General features: G+C 34.4%; 1 protein-coding gene across 8 annotated transcripts in view; it reads right to left on the bottom strand.

Moving 5' to 3' along the window:
* Window positions 1-1,431: 1,431 nt before the first annotated feature.
* Window positions 1,432-22,048, bottom strand: part of ECHDC1 (ethylmalonyl-CoA decarboxylase 1) — a 44,244-nt gene continuing 23,627 nt past the window's right edge. For 6 of the 8 annotated variants that reach the window (XM_012777465.3, XM_012777464.3, XM_012777469.3 and 3 more), the window contains 3 exons: window positions 19,735-19,787; window positions 18,076-18,156; window positions 1,432-1,915 (listed from right to left, as the gene is read on the bottom strand). In XM_012777465.3, coding sequence (XP_012632919.1) covers window positions 1,507-1,915; window positions 18,076-18,156; window positions 19,735-19,787 — 543 coding nt within the window. In that variant the 3' untranslated portion in view covers window positions 1,432-1,506. Of the gene's footprint in view, window positions 1,916-4,216; window positions 5,327-18,075; window positions 18,157-19,734; window positions 19,788-22,048 lie in introns of those variants that run through there. The other 2 variants (XM_012777471.3, XM_012777472.3) reach the window with 2 other exon arrangements.

Raw genomic sequence — 22,048 nt, 5'->3', positions numbered from 1 at the left:
CAATATCACCTTAATACTAAAGCCAGGAAAGGACAGAACAAAAAAAGGAAAATATATCCCTTATGAATATAGGTGCAAAAATTCTTAATAAAATTCTAACCAAATTCAGCTGCACATCAAAAAAAATAATCCTTCACAACCAAGTAGGCTTCATCCCAGGGATGCAAGGAGGGTTCAACATATGTAAATCCATAAATGTGATTCACCACATAAGCAGAAGCAAAAACAAAGACCATATGATCATCTCAACAGATGCAGAAAAAGCATTTGACAAAATTCAGTACTCTTATGGTAAGAACTCTAAACAAAATATGCATAGATGGAACATACCTCCAAATTATAAAAGCCATATATGACAAACCCACAGCCAACATCATACTGAATGGGGAAAAACTGAAAGCATTCCCACTTAGAACTGGAACTAAACAAGATTGCCCATTGTCACTACTTTTATTCAGCATAGTGCCAGAAGTCCTTGCCAGAGCAAGCAGGCAAGAGAAAAAAATCAAGCGTATCCAAATAGGATAGAGGAAAAAAGAGGTCAAACTATCATTCTTTGCTGATGATGTGATCTTATATCTAGAACACCTGAAAGACTGCCAAGAGACTCCTTGAAGTGATAAATTCAGCAAAGTCTCAGGTTACAAAATCAATGTATAAAAATCAGTAGCATTTCTATACACCAACAACAATTAAGTTGAAAATCACATCGAATACAAGAAACAAGATACCTTGCATAATAGCAACAAAGAAAATAAAATATCTAGGAATATATTTAACCAAGAAGATGAAAGACCTCTACAAGGAGAATTAAGAATCACTTGAGAAAGGAAATCACAGAGGATGTAAATAAATGGAAAAACACATGCTCATGGATTGGCAGAATCAACATCATTAAAATGTCCATACAAAATGATTTACACATTCAATGCATTCCCCATCAAAATACCAACATCATTTTTGCAGATCTAGAAAAAATAATTCTATGCTTCATTTGGAACAAGAAAAGAGCCAAAACAAACTTAAGCAAAAGGAACAAATCTGGAGGCCTCACTCTACCAGACTTTAAGCTATAAATACTACAAGGGTATGGTAACCAGAACAGCCTGGTAATGGCACAAAAATAGAGACATAGACCAATAAACAGACCAGAGAACCCAAATATAAAATCATCCACATATTGCCTTCTGATCTTTGACAAAGCAGACAACAATTTACACTGGGGAAAATAATCCCTATTCAATATTTGGTACTGGGAGAATTGTATAGGCACTTGTGGAAGATTGAAAGAGGATCCTTATCTCTCACCACTCACTAAAATTAATTCAAGATCAATAGCAGACTTAAACCTAAGACATGAAACCATAAAAATTTTAGAAGAAAATGTAAAATATTAAAAACAAATTAGAATATTAGTAATAGCCTTCAAAGTAGTTCTAATGTTCACATTTAATATCATTTAATACATATTGTTGGAGCTTTATAGTTTGTCCACATTTTTAAAAACTATTTATTAAATTTTCCTTTCTTAGCAACAGCCTCTAAATTTATAGGTCCACCCCAAAGTTTTCCTAAAAGATCTCTTTCATCCTGTAATGCCTCCTCTAAATATAGCTCTTTGCCTGAACAAACAGATTTTTTCAAAGCTCTAATTACTTCTGGTGGCCCTTGGACAAATTGCTGTAGCCACTCTTGAGCCTCTTCTAGAGATTTAGTTTCATCTGAAGATTGCAAGACATCTTCGACCATTCCTATGTTTAGAGCTTTTTTTGAATCCAGTTTGAGGGCCCCACTTAACACTTTGAGAGCTTGTCTACTGCCAATTATTTCAACCAGCCGGGTAGTGCCACCCCAGCTTGGTATTATACCCATCTCCTTATGGACAAATCTGATCTCACTCTCTGGTGTCATTAACCTGCAAAAGAAAAAAGAAAAACTTAATTGTATAATCATAAAGTAGTACCCATTCATCATTTAATATGAAATCACAGACCTTTATAAGTAGATGTGTTAAAAACTGAATGTTAGAAAAACATGGCTGTTTCATCTAGAATTTAGTTTACATAGTACTTAACACTTCCCTTTGAAAACAATGTCAGCATTTTTGTTGTGCTTGTTTATCCTGTACTTTGCAATAAGAACTTTATGTTTCTTTCTAAAAGTAAAAATTTCATCCTTCTAAAGTGAGTGGTGGCCTAATGAGAAAACCAGGATCAAGAAAGGATTAGAGTAGGAAATGTTAGCTGACGTTCATATTATGGAAAAAAAAAAAAGTATAGTAAGTTAAAGTTCTCAACAGTCCTCGGAAGAAGAAATTATGTTTTTTAGTGCAGAATTTATCCAGCAAATATTTACTAAGCACTACCAATGCCAGGTGATGTTCTAGGTGCTGAAGACTACAGGAGTGACCAAAATGAAATCCTTGTGCTTGGGAGCTACATTCCAGTTTGGAGAGAAAGACAATAAACCATATAATGTCAGTGGTGAAAAGTGCTATAAAGAAAAAATGGGGCAAGGGACTAATGAATGAGCATATGTGTGTTGGGAGTATGCTATAGCAATCTGGTTAATGAGGGTTGTTCTTGTTGCTGTATAAATGAAGACTTTTTATTTAGGATTTCACAGCACTTTGAGGAACTGGCCATACGACTATGGCAGAGCCAGGATTGAAACCCATGCAGTTTGTCTTCAATGTATCCTCTTAACTTCATGGTGCATACAATCGTTAGCTACATAAAAGTGGAAGCAGGTGTACCAGTAAGAAAATTGATAGTGGTTTGGGTTGGACTCATAGCAGTGATTTCCTATAACAGGGTTTCATTTTTCCCAAATCATGGCATTTTTACGATCAGAGTGATTAATAAGGAAAGTGTAACAATAAAGGAAAGTTAACGCAAAGAAATTGGTGTGCCTAGTGAAGGGCTTCACATCTGCCAGTTAAATGTTTCTATACTATCAATAAACTGAGTAAAGCTGTACGGTTTAGGAAATAGTTTTATTTTGACTGCATGCTTCAATGAGAAGCTTTCAATGTGTTAAAACCTAATTTGGACCAAATATCAGGTCTGAATTTTAATTGTTTAAGAAAAAATTTTGCTTTCAAACCACTCATTATATAAAGGAAGACCTTAAGTTGGTTTGACTTTCTAAACTGTTAAATGATCAATTGCAGGTGATTTGGTTCTATTAGCACCAAGAGCAGACTCAGTCTTTGACCCTTTAATCAGGAGAAATGTTCCAGTGTAGAATTCCCACAAAATCTTATCTTTTTAACACACTGGGAGACTTTCTCATCACTGCTATGAATTTCTACAATGGAAAATATACCTCTATTATGAACATATACCTCTGAGGCAAATAGCTATGAAAATAGTAATTTTTAATAATTTTTAAATAGAGTGAAAGAACAAGTCTCATAAGAGTCTGAATCTAGTGTAAAATTGCAAAAGGAGTACTGCCTTGTTAAACTAAACAGAAAACAAAATAGAAATTACAAAAATGTCTAATATCCTTAGAAATATTGTTAATATTGAACCTAATTCTATGAAATTTCTCACAGAATGAATTAAATATATAACTTTTTAAATTTAATCTTGAAACTGTTATTGATGTTGGCTCAGAGCTATGCCTACAATGGAGTATGTAAAGGATTATGTCAGGAATAAATTCATTTATAATCAGCTGAATATAAAAGTTGGTTAAAGTCCTCAATGTTAGGATAATGTAGATGAGCTATGAAAACAAAAGTTATTACCTATGTAATAAGCACATTTATATTTGGAATTCTTTGCTTCTAATGAAGAATCTTCATCATCTTTATACCTTGTTTTTTTTTTTTTCTTTATTTTATAAGGTAAAGTGTTCCTTTTTGAATTATAGTTTACAACTCTAACAAATCTTGATGTAATCTTTGTGAAAATACTTGTGTTCAAACTCCGGCATCCATTCTTTAAAATCATATGCCTAGGGTATAGTTTTGTGCTGATATACATTTAATATACAGGGTGTCCCAAAAATCACCAAACATAGGGAAAATGGGAATTTGTAGCTAAATGTACCTTTATTTACAAAATATTCATTACAAAATTTTACAGAATTTTTCCTTTGGAGACTTTTGGGACATACTGTACATTACATAGATATGACCAAAAAATTCATTGGTGATAAAAGAACACAGGTAGTGTACTTGACAATGACAGACATATACAGCATTCAGATGGTAACCTTTCACAAAACTCTTTATTAACCTAAAAACAAAATTAAAGTATAAAATTTTAAAAACATAATTTAAGAAGACATCTAATCAACAAGATACATCTAAAACCAGAAACTGCTTCCTGACCTTACAGATTTATATAATAATTCCTTCTAGAGTTTAGATGCAGTTACCTGATAATATAATTTATTGTAGAGGATAATCTATTACTATATGTAGCATACTGGAAGATTGAGCTTTTATATTAATCTATGTAGAGTACTGGAAGTTTTAGCTCTTATTTAGCTCTTATACTCTGAAGATTTACAACAAACTCAATTTATAAAACCACATTAAACTCTTTTGACACATAAAAGAATTATAAGTGTCTTCTATTTATTAATAAAATTGTTATTGGCAATGTTTAAAATTTCCTGTGACATTCTGGGGGAGAGGAAATGAAAGTAATAAAAAACGGATATGCTTCTTGTTACTGTCTAGATCAGGGGTCCTCAGACTTTCAACAGGGGGCCAGTTCACTGTCCCTCAGACATTTGGAGGGCCAGACTATAGTTAATGAACAAATTCCTATGCACACTGCACATATCTTATTTTGAAATAAAAAAACAAACGGGCAAAAACACTCACATGTGGCCCCTGGGCCATAGTTTGAGGACACCTGGTCTAGATGAAACAATGTTATAGGAAAAACTACCCACAACTGAGAAAACTGGATCACCTTTGACAAAGTGTTGATGATATCTAGAAGGACTGTTCAGTGAGTTACTACTTTGTGATGAGTTAACTGTGTCAGGTCTTTGAACATATGTACACAAGAAAAACAATTCTAAAAAGAAATTATCAAATTTTACTAAAATAGTAAGTTTTTAGTAAAAGTTGTATAAGAAAAAATTTGTTAAACTTTTAGTAAAAGTTGTATAAGAAAAAATGTACATTATTAATATTAAATAAATTCTAGTGAACTCTGTGATAAAGGATAGAAACACATAAATAACTGAATTAGGAGACTACAGTTTTGATTATGAAGTACACAGACTTAGAAGGCAGAATGCTGGGCTTGCTATCCTGGCATGGCCACTGGACTAGCCACACACTATACCTTGTAAAACCCTGCAAAGGAAAAAGAAACATGGTATAGAGAGGATGAAGAAGATTCATCTCTAATCTTAGGAAGCTACTTAACATCTCTGGGCCTCAGTTTGCTTGTCTATAAAAATACATGTAATACTGTGAGTGTTAACTGAGTTAATATGTGATAGGTACTTAGAACATATATACTCAATTCTTTTATAGATAGTCTTGGATTGTGTCTGTATGATTTTTAAAAAAGTCAGTGTGAAATTGTCTGCCTTAACTGCATTTACAGTAGAACACAGTATTAAACTTTTATTTGGAAATATAAAAGCTGTATATATTTTGTAGTCTGACACATATTAAATTCTATGTACTAGCTTTTATGAAGTTAGTCACATTGATAGGTAAGTACAATTAACAGTAGTGTTTCTGCTAGAGAGGTAGAAGTTGTTTCCTAGACTAAAATCACTCAATCCTTAAAGTATTCAAAGTAAAAGAGCTATATTCACACTGAAACCCAGAAAATAATATTATACTATCCTTCCTCAATGTTGATTACATAAATGGAGACCACAAAACATATGCAATTTTTATATTTCCAAATAAAGTGAAAATTAATGCTGTGCTCTACTATAGATATGGCTGCAGCAGCAGATTACAAACTGATTTTTTTTTTTTTTTTAAATAGGTAGACACTTATCCCTCTAAAATTTCCTAAGGGGAATTGTGCAATAAAAGTAACAGCATGAATATCTTGAAATCTTAAAGCACTGATGTTGCAAAATTAAAACGGTGTCATAAACTTAAAGTTTGGAATCACTGATTTAAATAAGCTTTAGTCTAGGGCCAGAAACTGCTAGTCCTTTTCCACTGAGACCCAAAGACAACAAGGCAAACTTTGCTGACCTGGGGAAATATGGCATAGATAATTACAGAATTAGCAATGGCATCTCTGATAGCAAACAATTTAAAAAGCATGCTTTGACCATAAACTTAAGTTTTTTGCACATATATTTTCTTAGCATCTTCTCCCTTTCCACCTGCCATCACATCACAAAACAAACTATGGACAATAGAAGGAAAGAACTCAAAAAATTCTCACTATAATCTCACTTTTCTGATTTCCAACTCTCACATGATTGGCCTCATGAAGCTCCATTCATTTTACACACAGACTGCTTAAGAAAGTATATGGTTGAATGAGTGAAAATTTTTATTTGTGCGTGTGCAGTGGCAGAGTGAGAGAGGAGCAGACAAGTAAACATTTTGTGATATTCAAGTCTGATTTGTAATCCTGACATGATCAGAGGTGGATTTTCTTGATATTGCAAGGCTGCAAAGCAAGAATTTCCAAGAAATGTGGTGACAATTACAAAACAAAGAAAGCAACATAGGAGATGTGAGTGCTTCCTGAGGTGTGCATCTCATATTCAGAGTACAGGCACTTCCAAATCAAAAATCTTGGAATCTTGAAGGCATTGGTGGTATAGTGGTAAGCATAGCTGCCTTCCAAAAATGGAATCTGTTCTTTTAGGGATGTGTGTATGTGCATGCATTTATCTGTGTATGTGCAAGTTGGTGTATTGTGTATATATTTCGTATTTTATTCATTAAACCACATTTTAATAAAAGGGCTATCTACAGTAAGTTCCCTTGCAGAAAGCATGTTTACAGCTCCTTTTCTTTGCAATATGCTAATGGGTAGCAGCTGGAAATGCTAATATCTGGGAATGAGGGTTATTTATATTCATGAAAACAACATTAGAGATTGAAAACAAATTAGATAGACAGGTTCTAAATTGTATAGTTGAGAATTTTATTTCACTAGGGAGATGGAGAAATAAAAATGTGCTTTTCATCTGGTATATAAACAACTCAATATCCCAAAGGAAAAAAGGGAAAAGAAAACGCAGCCAATTCTCTCTGTCTCACACACACACACACACACACACACACACACACACACACACACACACAAATCAATGAATATATGAAAATGTATGTCATACCAAAAATCTTTAAAAACGTAAATTAAATTGAAGTATTATTTTTATCAAATTAGAAAAGATCTTTTAAAAGATTATATACTCATTGTAAGAAATGATGTTCTCAAATAGATACTAAATTACTGCTGGTGGTAGTATAAATTGGTAAATTTCTTCCTGGAGGACAACTGGCAATTACCAAAAGCCTTGAAAATTTTTATATCTTTTGATTAAGTTCTTGTACTGGGTTGTGTATTTACTGTACTATTAATTGTTATTATATAATGTATACTTTCTAGATATAAAAAAAGTTAAGTGTAAAATAGCCTCAGACAGGTTATTCAGGCAGTATTCCAGAAGAAGGCATAGTTACCATAGGAGATGACAGCTCTATGCATGCTATTGCCCCTGAAGACACTGCAAGTGGGACAAACTGTGAAGGTGGAAGACAGTGACACTGATGGTCCTAACCTTTGTAGGCGTAGGCTGATGTGTGTGTTTGTTTGTTAGCATTTAAAAACAAAGTTTAAAAATAATTTAAATAGCGAGCTTATAGAATAAGGATATAAAGAAAGAAAATATTTTTGTGTGTTTATACAATGTATTTTTGTTTTAAATGTTACTTCAAGAGTCAAAAAGCTTAAAAAAATAAAAAGTTTATAAAGTAAAAAGTTACAGTAAGCGAAAGTTAATTTATTATTGAAGAAAATTTTTTTATTAATTTAGCGCAGTCTAAGTGTGCAGTATTTATAAAATCTACAGTAGTATACAGTAATGTCCTAGGCTATCACATTCACTCACCACTCACACTGACTCATCCAGAGCAACTTCCAGTCCTGCAAGCTCCATTCATGGTAAGTGCCCTATATGGATATACCATTTTTTTAATCTTTTATATCATATTTTTACTGTACCTTTCCTATGTTTTGATACACAACTACTTACCACTGTGTTACAATTGTCTAGAGTATTTAGTACAGTACCATACTTTACAAGTTCATAGCCTAGGTGCAATAGGCTATAGCATACAGCCTAGGTCTGTATGTAGTAGGCTGTACCATCTAGGTTTATGTAGTACATTCTGTAATGTTCACACAGCAATGAAATTACCTAATGATGCATTGCTCAAAACGTATCCCTGTCACTAAGCAGTGCATAACTGTATATGGTAACTATTACTAATGTTTTCTAAAAGTATCTAAACAAAAGTTAAAAAAATAAAAATACAGTTTACAAAATTAATTTAGCATAGCAAAGTTACTGCTTTTCACTAGTAATCAAACAGAAACAGAAAAGTTAGCAATAAATAAGACAATTATATTCTCTATACCAAGCCCATATATGATAGGTAGAATGATCCCAAAAAGATGTCCATGCCCTATGGAACCTGTGCATATGTTACCTTACATGGCAAAAGGGATGTAATTAAAGTTACATCCATCCTTAAAACAGGAAGATTATCCTGGATTATCTGAGTGGGCCCAATCTAATCATAAGAACACTTATGCAGACAATTTTCTCCAGCTGGAGTCAGAGAGATGCAGCAGAAGGACAAATAAAAGAGATTGAAATGTGACAGGAACTTGAACCACCACTGCTGGAGGGGACCACATGGAAAGCAAAAGGAATGCAGGTAGCTTCTAAGGGCAAAGGCTCACTCCTTGCTGACAGTCAGCAAGGGAACAAGGACCTCAGTCCTACAAGAACACAGAACTGAAATCTGCCAATGGGAGCTTGGATGAGCCTAGAAGTGGATCCTCCCCTCGAGTCTTCAGAGCCCAGTCCAACTGACACTGATTTTGGCCTTGGAAGACAAGGTTTAGAGAAATCAGTTGAGCCTAGCCAGACTTTGGATCTGTATATCTGTGAATAATAAAGATGTTTTAAGCCACTAAATTTGAGTTAATTTGTTATAGTATCTATAGAAAACTACACATAAACATTTTCTTATTTTATATGTCATTTTAAATATTTTTATTTGTCAAGGTGGATTAAAAGGTTAGAAGCAAATTATTTTATTACATTTCTAGTTTTTAGTTTCCTCAATTTTATCACTAAAATGGAAATATGCATGAGTGACTAGATTCTGACTCAACTTAATGCAATTTAAAATAAAGGTCTATATGTGCCAAGTAGACCTGTATGTTTCTGACATATGTATTCATTAGATCTACTATCAACTAGTACTTACAGGGTTTTGAGGGCAAGGGGCAATGCTAGAATGCTGTATGAGCTCATTTCTTTTGTATATTCATATTAAGTGTATCTCCAACTGCTATGGTACTTTCCACTGGTATGGATGAAAATGTTAGTTGAGTGAATTCCAGGCAATCCTCCAAGGTTAAGAAAGTTAAACAAGAAAAAAGGGCCAACACATATACTTAAAAAAAGGAACTTGCTATTTTTAGCAGAATGCTATGAAAACTTTTGGTGCTCTTTTGAAACAAGCAGATATGCCCAGACTATAACTACAGCAATTTGTCGTAAAAGATAACTGACAAGGTACTGATAAAGTTGGGGAAAAAGATCAGCTACAGGAACTTGTACAGATTTATCACTTCCTTGTCACTGGGCCTACTAGTGTAGTTACTTGAGTAGGTAATTTCTCTAATAACATCTTTTTTTTGGTAGAGATGGACTCTTGCTATGTTGCTCAAGCTGGTCTTGAACACCTGGTCTCAAATGATGCTCCCACCTCGGTCTCCCAAAGTGCTAGGATTACAGGTGTGAGCTACTATGCGAGTCAAACCTCTAACTTTTAAAAACTATAGTTGCCCTTGGTATGAGGGTTTAAAAAGGGTTGAATAATCTAGGATAGTGCTTTTAAAATTTCTACGGTGAAGGATCAATTATAAAAAATTTCTAATCAGTTGTAGACAAAGTTTATAAAATAACAAATATATATTACTAAAAAATAAAACAAAAAACAAGACTTATTAATACAAATTTTTTGCATGGCTATGCCTGGGTACTAAAATATGTTTGATGAACAAAGATACCACTTCCAGAAAACTCGGTCTACAAATGAATGTGTTTTCATTGGAAGCTTTTCTGAAAATGCATGAAGTATATTACTGGATAAATCTGAGAAAGGGTAGTATCCACAGATATCTCATAACAAGTAAAATTAGGTATTTAATGAGGCTCTAGGATACACTACACTTTCTTTGTTTAGAGAATAAAAGCAAGACAATTTAGCAATGTTACAGGATTAACAGAATAAGGTCTCTGATTATTTTTTCTGCTATTTTGTCTTCTGTCCTAAACCCTAACTACACCCAAACACAGATGAGGAATGAATACAAAAGATGATACAAAAGTCTAATAAATACAAAAGTATAATAACCAGAATCTATGTTAGAGGATTTTCACTTTTTCCAAAGGACATCTAAAAAGTCTTAATCTGTACTTTTACGTAAAAGATTTTTAAGTGTAGTAATACACACTTGCATATAGCTCAGGTTAAATGTATATATTTAAATATATATTTTATATTCCTATATTGTATATGTTATATATATGTTGAAATTATATATTCCATAAATACATGTATGTCAGGGTAAAGTAAATAAAGGATTTAATTCTTTCACAGAGCATTTCTTGTTTGGTCTCATATCATGCATAAAGCCAATGACTGCCTCCTCTTCACAGAATAAAATACAGCAGCATCCTAATGCAATCTGTACTGCTGACAGCAGAGGGCACTGTCATATAAAATGACCACTTTTCATTGTGTACAAAGAATCCAGTCTGATTAGGAAGTACTAGTTTTCAAAGAGGCCAGGATTTCTGTAAATTATCTTATTATACACCAAAACCATTTAAAAATCTATGTGTGTACAAAGTGACATATTTTAACTGATAAATTGAAACGAGTCATAAATTATTTAAAAAAATAAAAATATAAAATTTTACTATTTGCATGAATTAGTTTAGTGAATATTTTCTTGTACTACATTGGCTACATAATGCCATTTATAGGGAGTTGGAAAGAAAAAAATAGAATATATTTGTTATAGCATATTAAACCATAAAGGAAGCAAGAAAGTAATTATCATAAAATTAAGGATAATATTAATAGTTAACACTAAGTGGAAGTAAGGGGATTGTGACCAAGAAGGGACATGTGGGGGGCTTTGGGAGTGCTGGCAATGCTACAGTTCTTGACCTCTATCTTGGTAAAGAAGGTTCTACTTTGTAAGAAGTCATCAAACTGAATGTTTATGTTTTATATGACAAAACCATACTTCTGATAAGGCCTTATCAGAACTTTATCAGTAGTAAGAAGAAATATCTTAAGACAAAAGATAATGATAAAGTATTATATATATAAATATCTATTCAAAATCAGGGGTTCTAAAACCATATTTTATGTGAAGTTTCCTAATGGAGAATTCCTAGCTTTCATTATATTCTCAGAAAACTAGAAGATCAAAATAGAAATATCATCTAGGTATTAATATAGGTCCAGCCATTTTAGAAGTAATTGAGTTAAGTTTCAAAACTATTCAAAGAACATAGAAAACAACATATCTCATCCTAGAAGAGTTGTTGGTTAGAGAAATCATTATCTTCATTCATGAAGTTAAACATTCTATGCTTAGACCTCCATATTCTTTCTGATAAAAAATATAAAGAAAATGGCATTCTATTCTCCTTATTTTTATTTCTTTAGTAGATAATTGTTTAAGTAAAAAATATAACAATTATGGAGTTATATTAAGCAAAATGTGTCAACAATACACAAAGGACAGGAGAAGGGAAATAATAAAAATGTTGTAATGTCCTTATATGTTATGAGAGGTAATATTATTTAAAGGTAGACTGTGACAACTTTAAAATACCTATTGTTAACCCTAAGCCGACTAGTAAAAAAATCTATATATCTGATACACATACACACACACACACACACACACACACACATACATATATATAGAGAGAGAGAGGAGGTATGGTAAATATTAGAGGTAAAATGGGATCACAAAATAATCTAGAATAAAGCAGGAAAAAAGAGTGAGAAGGAACAAACAACAGATGGGACAAGTAGACAAATATAGGCATACATTGTTTTATTGTGCTTTGCTTTACTGTGCTTCGTAGATAGGAGTTTTTTTACAAACTGCAAGTTTGTGGCAACCCTACACTGAGCAAATCTGTCAGTAAAATGGGATCACAAAATAATCTAGAATGAAGCAGGAAAAAAGAGTGAGAAGGAACAAACAACAGATGGGACAAATAGACAAATATAGGCATACATTGTTTTATTGTGCTTTGCTTTACTGTGCTTCGTAGATAGGAGTTTTTTACAAACTGCAGGTTTGTGGCAACCCTACACTGAGCAAATCTGTCAGTAAAATGGGATCACAAAATAATCTAGAATGAAGCAGGAAAAAAGAGTGAGAAGGAACAAACAACAGATGGGACAAATAGACAAATATAGGCATACATTGTTTTATTGCGCTTTGCTTTACTGTGCTTCATAGATAGGAGTTTTTTACAAACTGCAGGTTTGTGGCAACCCTACATTGAGCAAATCTGTCAGTGCCGTTTTCTAACAGCATGTGCTCACTTTGTGTCTCAGTGTCACATTTTGGTAATTCCTGCAATGTTTCAAATATTTTTGTTATTATTATATCTGGTATGATGATCTGTGATCAGTGATCTTTAATCTTCCTATTTTAATCATTTGGGTACACCACAAATCCTCCACCCCATGTAAGACAGCAAACTTAATCAATAAATATTGAGTGTGTTCTGACAGCTCCATTGACCAGCTGTTCCCCTATCTCTCTCCCTCTCCTCAGGCCTTCTTATTCCCTGAGACACAACAATATTGAAATTAGGTCAATTAATAACCCTACAATGGCCTTTAAGTGTTCAAGTGAAAAGAAGTCACAGGTCTCTCACTTTGAATCAAAAGCTAGAAGTGATTAAAATGTAGTAAGGAAGGTGTGTTAAAAGCTGAGCTAGACCAAAGGTAGGCCTCTTATGCCAAATAGTCAAGTTGTGAATGCAAAGGAAAAGTTCTTTTGATGAAAATTAAAAGTGCTGCTCTAGGCTGGGCATGGTGGTTCATGCCTGTAATCCTTGCAGTCTGAGAGGCCAAGGTGAGAGCACTGCCTGAGGCCAGAAGCTTGACACCAGCCTGAGCAAGAATGAAACCCCATCTCTACAAAAAATAGAAAAAAAATTAGTTGGGCATGGTGGCCCACCTGTAGTCTCAGCTACTAGGGAGGTTGAGGCAGGAGGATTGCTTGAGCCCAGGAGTTTGAGTTGCTGTGAGCTATAAGGCCACTGCACTCCAGCCTGGGTGACAAGAGTGAGACTCTGTCTGGAAAAAAAGGAAAGTGTCACGCCAGTGAACATTCAAATGATAAGAAAGCAAAACAGCCTTATTACTAATAAGGAGAAAGTTTTAGTTGTCTGGATCAGACCAGCCACAACATTATCTTAAGCCAAAGCCTAATCCAGAGCATGGCCCTAATTCTCTTCAATTCTCTGAAGCTAAGAGAGGTGAAGAAACGGCAGAAGTTTGAAGCTAGCAGAGGTTAGTTCATGAGGTTTAATAAAAGAAGCCCTCTCCATAACCCAAAGGTGCAAAGTGAAACAGCAACATAGAAGCTACAGCAAGTTAACTAGAAGATCTAGCTAGAATAACTGATGAAGGTGGCTACACTAAACAACAGATTTTCAGTATAGATGAAACAGCCTTTTATTGGAAGGAGAGGCCATCTAGAACGTTGATAGCTAGAGAAGAGAACCTAATACCTGGCTTCGAAGCTTTGAAGGTTGACTCTCTTGTTAGGGGCTAATGCAGCTGATGACTTTAAGCCAGTGCTCATCTACCATTCTGAAAATACTAGGGAGGGCACTTTAGAATTATGCTAAATTTATTCTGCCTGTGCTCTATAAATGGAATAAAAAAGCCTCAATGACAGCACATCTGTTTATAGCATGGTTTACTGAATATTTCAAGACCACTTTTGAGACCTACCACTCAGAAAAAAAGAAAAAAATTATCTCAAAAAACTGTTGCTGTTGACAATAAGCTAGTCAATGAAGAACTCTGATGACAAGGAGATTCATGTTCCTTTCATGCCTGCTAACACAACATCTATTCTGCAGCCCATTAATCAAGGAGTAATTCTGACTTTAAAGTCTTATACATTTTATAAGGCCATAGCTGCTATAGATAATGATTCCTCTGGTGGATCTAGGCAAAGTAAATTGAAAACCTTCTGGAAAGGATTCACCATTCTAGATGCCATTAAGAACATTTGTGATTCATTGTAAGAGGTCAAAATATCAACATTAACAAGAATTTGAAAGAAGTTGACTCCAGCCCTCATGGATGACATTGAGGGGTTTAAGACTGCAGTGGAAGAAGTCACTGAGAGGTGGTGGAAATAACAAGATAACTAGAATTCAACGTGGAACCTGAAGATTTGGCCTAATTGCTGCAATCTCATGATAAAAACTGAACAGATGAGTTGCTTTTTATAGATGAGCAAAGACAGTGGTTTTTGAGAAGGAATATACTCCTGGTAAAGATGTTATGAACATTATTGAAATGACAACAAAGGATTTAAAATATTTTATAAACTTAGTTGATAAAATAGTGGCAGGACTTGAGAGGATTGACACCCATTCTGAAAGAAGTTCTATTGTGGGTAAAATGCTATCAAATAGCAACACATGCTAGAAATCATTCATGAAAGGAAGTCAAAGAATGTGGCGAACCTCACTGTTGTCTTATTTTAAGAAATTGCCACAGTCACTTCAACCTTCTGCAACCACCATCCTGTCCTGATCAGTCAGCAGTCATCAATATTGAGGAACAATCCTCCACAAACCAAAAGATTACAACTCAATGAAGGCTCAAATGATTATTAGCATTTTTCAGCAATAAACTATTTTTAATTAAAGTATATACATCATTTTTTAGACATTATCCTACTGTACAACTAATAGACTACAATATAGTGTAAACATAACTTTTATATGCACTGGGAAACCAAAAAATGTGTGTAACTTGCTTTATTGTGACATTCACTTTATTGTAGTGGTTTAGAACCAAACCTGCAATATCACTGAGGTATGGCTGTACCAAGATGGTAAATTTAAACCCAATCATGTCAGTAACAACACTGAATATATACATGGAGCAAATATTCCAATTAAAAGACAAAGAGGCAGAGATTGTCACTCTTGATAGAAAAGCAAGACCCTAATATATGTTGTCTACTAGAATATACTTTGAACAATACAGTATGACGGGTCAAAATGAAAGGACAGAAAAAGAAATACTATAGAAATATTAACCACAATAAAGCTGGGATGGTTATATTTATATTAGACAAAATAGATTCTTGATTGGATACTGGATCAGGAAAAGATCATTAGTATTATAATTTAAAAAATTTGAATGAGGCCTGTAGATTAGTTAAAAGTATTATATCAATGTTAATTTCCTGGTTTTGTAATTGTACTGTGGCTATATATGATATTAATATCTGGGGAAGCTGAGTGAAAGGTATACTGAAATTATCTGTATAATTTTTGTATGTTTTTCAAAAATACATAATTATTTCAAAATGAGAAGTTGAAAACATTTTAAAAATTACAAATTTCTGCTCTACTTCTACATGAATATTCACAACAGCTTTATTTATAGTAGCTCCAAACTAGAAACAACTCATGTGTCCATCAATGCATGATACCTACTGTGCTATATAGGCATAGAAAGGAATACTACTAAGCCATGGAATAAACCAACCACTGATCCACGCAAAAACACAGATGGATCTCAAAAAACGAGGGGGGGACGGGGTGGGGGGGCAGGGGCAGTGTCCACACAATGAAATACTTTCCACTGTTAAAAAAGAATGAAGTATTGGCCGGGCGTGGTGGTGGCTCACTCCTGTAATCCTAGCACTTTGGGAGGCCGAGGCGGGCGGATTGCTCAAGGTCAGGAGTTCGAAACCAGCCTGAGCGAGACCCCATCTCTACCAAAAATAGAAATAAATTAATTGACCAACTAAAAATATATATACAAAAAATTAGCCGGGCATGGTGGCGCATGCCTGTAGTCCCAGCTACTCGGGAGGCTGAGGCAGTAGGATCACTGAGCCCCGGAGATTGAGGTTGCTGTGAGCCAGGCTGACGCCACGGCACTCACTCTAGCCTAGGCAACAAAGTGAGACTCTGTCTCAAAAAAAAAAAAAAAAAAAAAAGAATGAAGTATTGATACATAATACAACATACATGATTCTCAACATAATTACACTGAATGAAAGAAGCTAGACATTAAAAAGTACATACTGTGTAAGTGTATTTATATAAAATTCTAAAAAAAAAATCTACTTTAAAGTGAGAAAGTAATGTGTTTGCCTTGGACTAGGAGTGGGAACTGACTGGGAAGGGTATAGGCAAACATATAAGAGTGATACAATGTTCTAAATCTTGATTGTAGAGGTGACTACATAGGTGTGTATATTCACCAAAATTCATTTACACCACACAGTTAAATTGAGTGCATTTTATTATATATAATCTGTACTTCAATAAATTTAATTTTAGAAATTGTTAAAATGTTGTACAACACGATGCTTTGATATATCCATAGCACTACATACTAGAACAGAATGGTTCTCTCTTTAGTGTCTGAAAGTGAGAGTCAAAAGTTTGCTGGAAATCTCCTCTTAATAAATGCTTCAACATTTTTCTTAGCCAGGATCAAGTGTATAATGAACAGAAAAAAGTAGGGAAGGCCAGGGTTACTCCTAAGGTTGAAAACTTTCCAAATGAAAAGAAAATGTGTTTAAAAGTATGCCAGAAAGTTACCTGATTGGCATTTCTGTAAAAGAGAGCAGTATAAAGTAATCTTAAGACTCTAAACAATAATATTATGTGTACATTAATGTATTCGTTAGGTTAAATTTATGCTAAAATCTATATATTCACTAGCTCTCTTAAATATAGCTAAACATATTTAACACAGATACTTCCATTTTATAAATAAAGAAACAGAGAGGTGAAATAGTTACTTGCACAAAGTTAAACAGATAAAAGTGTCAAGCTGGGATTGAACCTAATTAACTCCAGTCCTCAGGCTCTTTACTGTTTGCCATTTTATCTCCAATTATGCCATATATATTACCTTTTGCATTATAAAGAGGCTCAAGTGTGTGACCCTGTACAGGTTACAGAGCAATTGTATTGATCTCCTTATAGCTGTGCTTGCATGTCTTGGGAATGGCACTGAGAAAGCAGTTTAAAGAGTATGGAAAGCATAAGATTCTACAAAACGTCATTCATATATAGGATAGCCATCAAATACTAAAAACAATTCCAGGGACTGAAGAGATGCTGGTCCCAAATAACTTTCTCTAACTTGATACCCTAGTCTACCCAAAACCTCACAAAGTACTGTAAATCAGAGTATGAATGAAGATAAGAAATGGATCTCAGAAATCCTTTTTAATTTGAGAGAGGACAGCTATAGCAATCCCCATCATTCTATCTTCCTTTTTTTTTTTCAGTTGTTTACTTTTCTTTGGATAATTCTTTAGGATTTTAAAGTTTCATATATTTCCTTAGCTTTCCTCACCAGGAGTTTTGCTAATAATGGATGTGATTTATTCAGAATTATTATGTTTTATTAATTTTTTGAAATGTATAGTAATAAAGTAATAGTAGAGTTATACTAAATTAAAATTATCTACTTTAATGACAAAAGGAAAATATTCACTAATTTAGTATCCTCTTTAAGAAATATATAAAATATTTTCATCCTACCTGAAATCACATGCTGTAGTAAGTTCTGCTCCTCCACCCAATGCCCAACCTTGAACCAGTGCAACACTTATTAAAGGAAGTCTGTATATTTAAGGAAAAATTGATGTTAACATTTTTAATTTCAATATTTACTTACAAATGTTACTTTTAAAAATATCTTAAAATTTATAAAACAAAAGTATTTCATTGTCTTTATAGTAACAAACATTGTCTTTATAATAACAAACATACATTAAGGGATAGTAGAACCTTGAACCTGTATACCATGAGAGGAAGAATAGTATAATACTAAAGATATAATAATTCATACTAAATGCCATGTAAGTTTATCAAAATACCTCCCTAAATCACTATATTATTTTTAAAATATAGACATATTGTGACTTTCTTCCAAATAGGTGCTTTTGGATAATATACAACTCCTGGAACTTCTCAGCAGCTGGCAATTGGGACTAATTCAATGTGCTGTTGTTTTAGTCCATTTTTATTGATATCAGGTTAAAGGTGAGAAAATTAAGGCTCTATCCAAAGGAAGGAAATGTGGTACAGAAGACAGAGCCCCAAAAGTGTGTTCTGAAGGTTTCTATTAAAAATCTTCTCATTACTGCCTGAAGTAACCCAAAGACTAATCTTATATGAAGGGATGATTTGATAGTAAAAATAAATCTCTTACCATTCCTGTTTGCAAAGAACCACTTTGCAGTGGTTCTGAATACTATAAGGTAAATCTAAAATGTTTTAATGTATGAAATTTTTTGTAGGTTCTAACCAGAATGCAAACCTGCAAGTCTAAAGTAATTGAAAATTTCTCAACCATGCATTGCTCCCAAGTAGAAAGGATTATTTTAAAAAGAATAACTTCTCAGATTTATCCAAGAAAAAGTCAAATATAATAGGGGAAGGGAGGTTAACAAACAGTAAGACAATAAAAATAGTATTTTAGAATAATAATGGTATGATTCTCTTAAATGTAACTCTTTCTCAACTCTCAGATATAGTACCCAAAATACAATGATGACCAATAACTATGCTTAAATAAATATGAATATTAGTTTTCATATTTCAAAATTGTCTATATTCAGAATGTGAAAATAGAAAACTAATGAGCCACAACATGTCACAGTTTGTAACCCCAAACATATAAAGATAAACAAAGAAGAATTTTTTCCCTTTTCTTTCTTCATCTAGGTACAAAGTGAATCCATCTTCCTCAGAAAGCTGTAAAAGCCCTCTCCAAAACATAGTTCTTTTTCTCTCTCCTATGGATACAAACCACTTCACTACATAGTCTACTAATTTTGAAAATTAGGTAATCTTTGAGTGTCATCTCTTGATCAGTGTCTTTATTTTGCTGTATTATCAGTATTTAACTTTCCCCATGTCTATTCCTTAATATAGCTAGTTATATATGCTCTTTAGGGAAAGGGCTATATCTTAAATTCTTTTTATTCCTCATTTCTCTTATTTTTAAAATACTTCTGTATACTTCACTAACATATAATTAAATGTCTGTCCTCTCTGGCACAAAGAAATAGTTTGTCATTAGAATAAATATAATCTGAAAATGAGGTATTATATTTTTTAACTGGTGTAAAGAATGGAATAATAAGATATTTTGGGTGTTTCAGAAATTATATTTTAAAAAGAAAGATACATTACCTCATAAATCTTGTTAAGGTATTCTGCATGAACATACATAAGGCCACTCCATCCTTTAAATAAAAATAAGCATAAACACTAAGGTATAATGTAAATATGTAAGAAAAAAAATTTTTAACTCAGATTTTAGAAAGTAATAAAACCAAAAATATATCTAACTTTTTTAAAAATGAGGTTTCCATTTCAAACTCTTTGATGTTGTCTGTAATGTCAATGGTGCTGTGTTTGACTTTGCTGATATTCTAGGGCTCCTTGAACTCAGATTTAAATGAGGTATTATCAAGGATGTAGGCATGAGAGTCAGGTCACATACCCCATAACAGTATGGAGTTCTACACAGAGTGATGTGAGGGGAAAGGCGTAAGATACACCTGCCTATTATCCCTGAGAAGATAAACATATAAAAGAAGAAGGGGAAGAAGGGAAAAGTAATGAATGTTAAACTTTGATTTTTTTTTGTACTTCTAAGACTTTTATCTTGGTATTTCCACAAATTATAATTTTCTTTAAAAAATTTCTTAATTGTAGCCTTTGCGTTCTCTCTCCCTCTCCCAACATGGCGGCCTCAGCAAAAAAGAAGAATAAGAAGGGGAAGACTATCTCCCTGACAGACTTTCTGGCTGAGGATTGGGGGACTGGTGGAGGAAGCACCTATGTCCCCAAACCAGTCAGCTGGGCTGATGAAACAGATGACCTGGAAGGAGATGTTTCAACCACTTGGCACAGTAATGATGATGATGTGTATAGGGCACCTCCCATTGATCGTTCCATCCTTCCCACTGCTCCACGGGCTGCTCGGGAACCCAATCTCGACTGGAGCCGTCTTCCCAAATCGCCACCCTACACTGCCTTTTTTTTTTTTTTTTTTTTTTTGAGACAGAGTCTTGCTTTGTTGCCCAGGCTAGAGTGAGTGCCGTGGCGTCAGCCTAGCTCACAGCAACCTCAAACTCCTGGGCTCGAGGGATCCTTCTGCCTCAGCCTCCCGAGTAGCTGGGACTACAGGCATGCGCCACCATGCCCGGCTAATTTTTTCTATATATATCAGTTGGCCAATTAATTTCTTTCTATTTATAGTAGAGACGGGGTCTCGCTCTTGCTCAGGCTGGTTTTGAACTCCTGACCTTGAGCAATCCGCCCGCCTCGGCCTCCCAAGAGCTAGGATTACAGGCGTGAGCCACAGCGCCCGGCCTCCTACACTGCTTTTCTAGGGAACCTGCCCTATGATGTGACAGAAGAATCGATTAAGGAATTCTTTAGAGGATTAAATATCAGTGCAGTGCGGTTACCCCGTGAACCCAGCAGATTTAGCCTCTCAAATTGTTTTAGTCTCCAGGAGGCTGCTAGCCCCTCCTCTTATTTAATTCTGAGTTATTGGGGCCAGTCTAGGGGGAATTCCTTCATTTTTTACCCCCCAGGGGGGTAGTTGGGAGTGAGTTACAGGCTGCTAAAGAATAGGACTGCTTGGGACCAAAATAAATGGGAAAATCGTGGTTTGAAAAGAAGCTTTTGGGAGGTGATGAATCATTTTGCACCAGCTTATAGGGGGAAAATAGTGTGAACTCTAATAAACACATGAATGGTTATTTCCTGGAGCAGGAAGCGCTTTGGGGTCTTGGGAATTCCCAGTCTTATGTGTCCTGGTTTTGCCCTTTCTAAACACTGTCCTTTTTGAAAGTTCAAATATATCCACATTCTGTTGAAACCTTGAAGCTTTAAAAAAAAAAAAAAAAAAAAAAGGCCGGGCGCTGTGGCTCACGCCTGTAATCCTAGCTCTTGGGAGGCCGAGGCGGGCGGATTGCTCGAGGTCAGGAGTTCAAAACCAGCCTGAGCAAGAGCGAGACCCCGTCTTTACTATAAACAGAAAGAAATTAATTGGCCAACTGATATATATATAAAAAAAAAAAATTAGCCGGGCATAGTGGCGCATGCCTGTAGTCCCAGCTACCCGGGAGGCTGAGGCAGAAGGATCACTCGAGCCCAGGAGTTTGAGGTTGCTGTGAGCTAGGCTGACGCCACGGCACTCACTCTAGCCTGGGCAACAAAGTGAGACTCTGTCTCAAAAAAAAAAAAAAATTTCTTAATTGTAGTCCAAACTCATTACCTCTTTTTTTCTATCTCACACACTTTCTTCAAGCCATGTAATCTGGCCTTCAGCTTTCTCCCAAAAGACTCTCCTCAAAAGTTTCTAATAATTGTATATTTGTCAAATTAAATGACTTTTCCTTATTTCTGTTCTTCTTCTCTCACTGCATAACATGTGGTACCTTTCCTTTGGGTAGTTTCTTCATTCTGATACTCTTAGTTTCAAGCAACG

Source organism: Microcebus murinus, chromosome 5 (genome assembly GCF_040939455.1).
Source record: "Microcebus murinus isolate Inina chromosome 5, M.murinus_Inina_mat1.0, whole genome shotgun sequence".
NCBI classification, from domain to species: Eukaryota; Metazoa; Chordata; class Mammalia; order Primates; family Cheirogaleidae; genus Microcebus; species Microcebus murinus.
The sequence above is the reverse complement of the archived record's forward strand: the minus strand, read 5'-3'. Positions and strand labels throughout refer to the sequence as shown.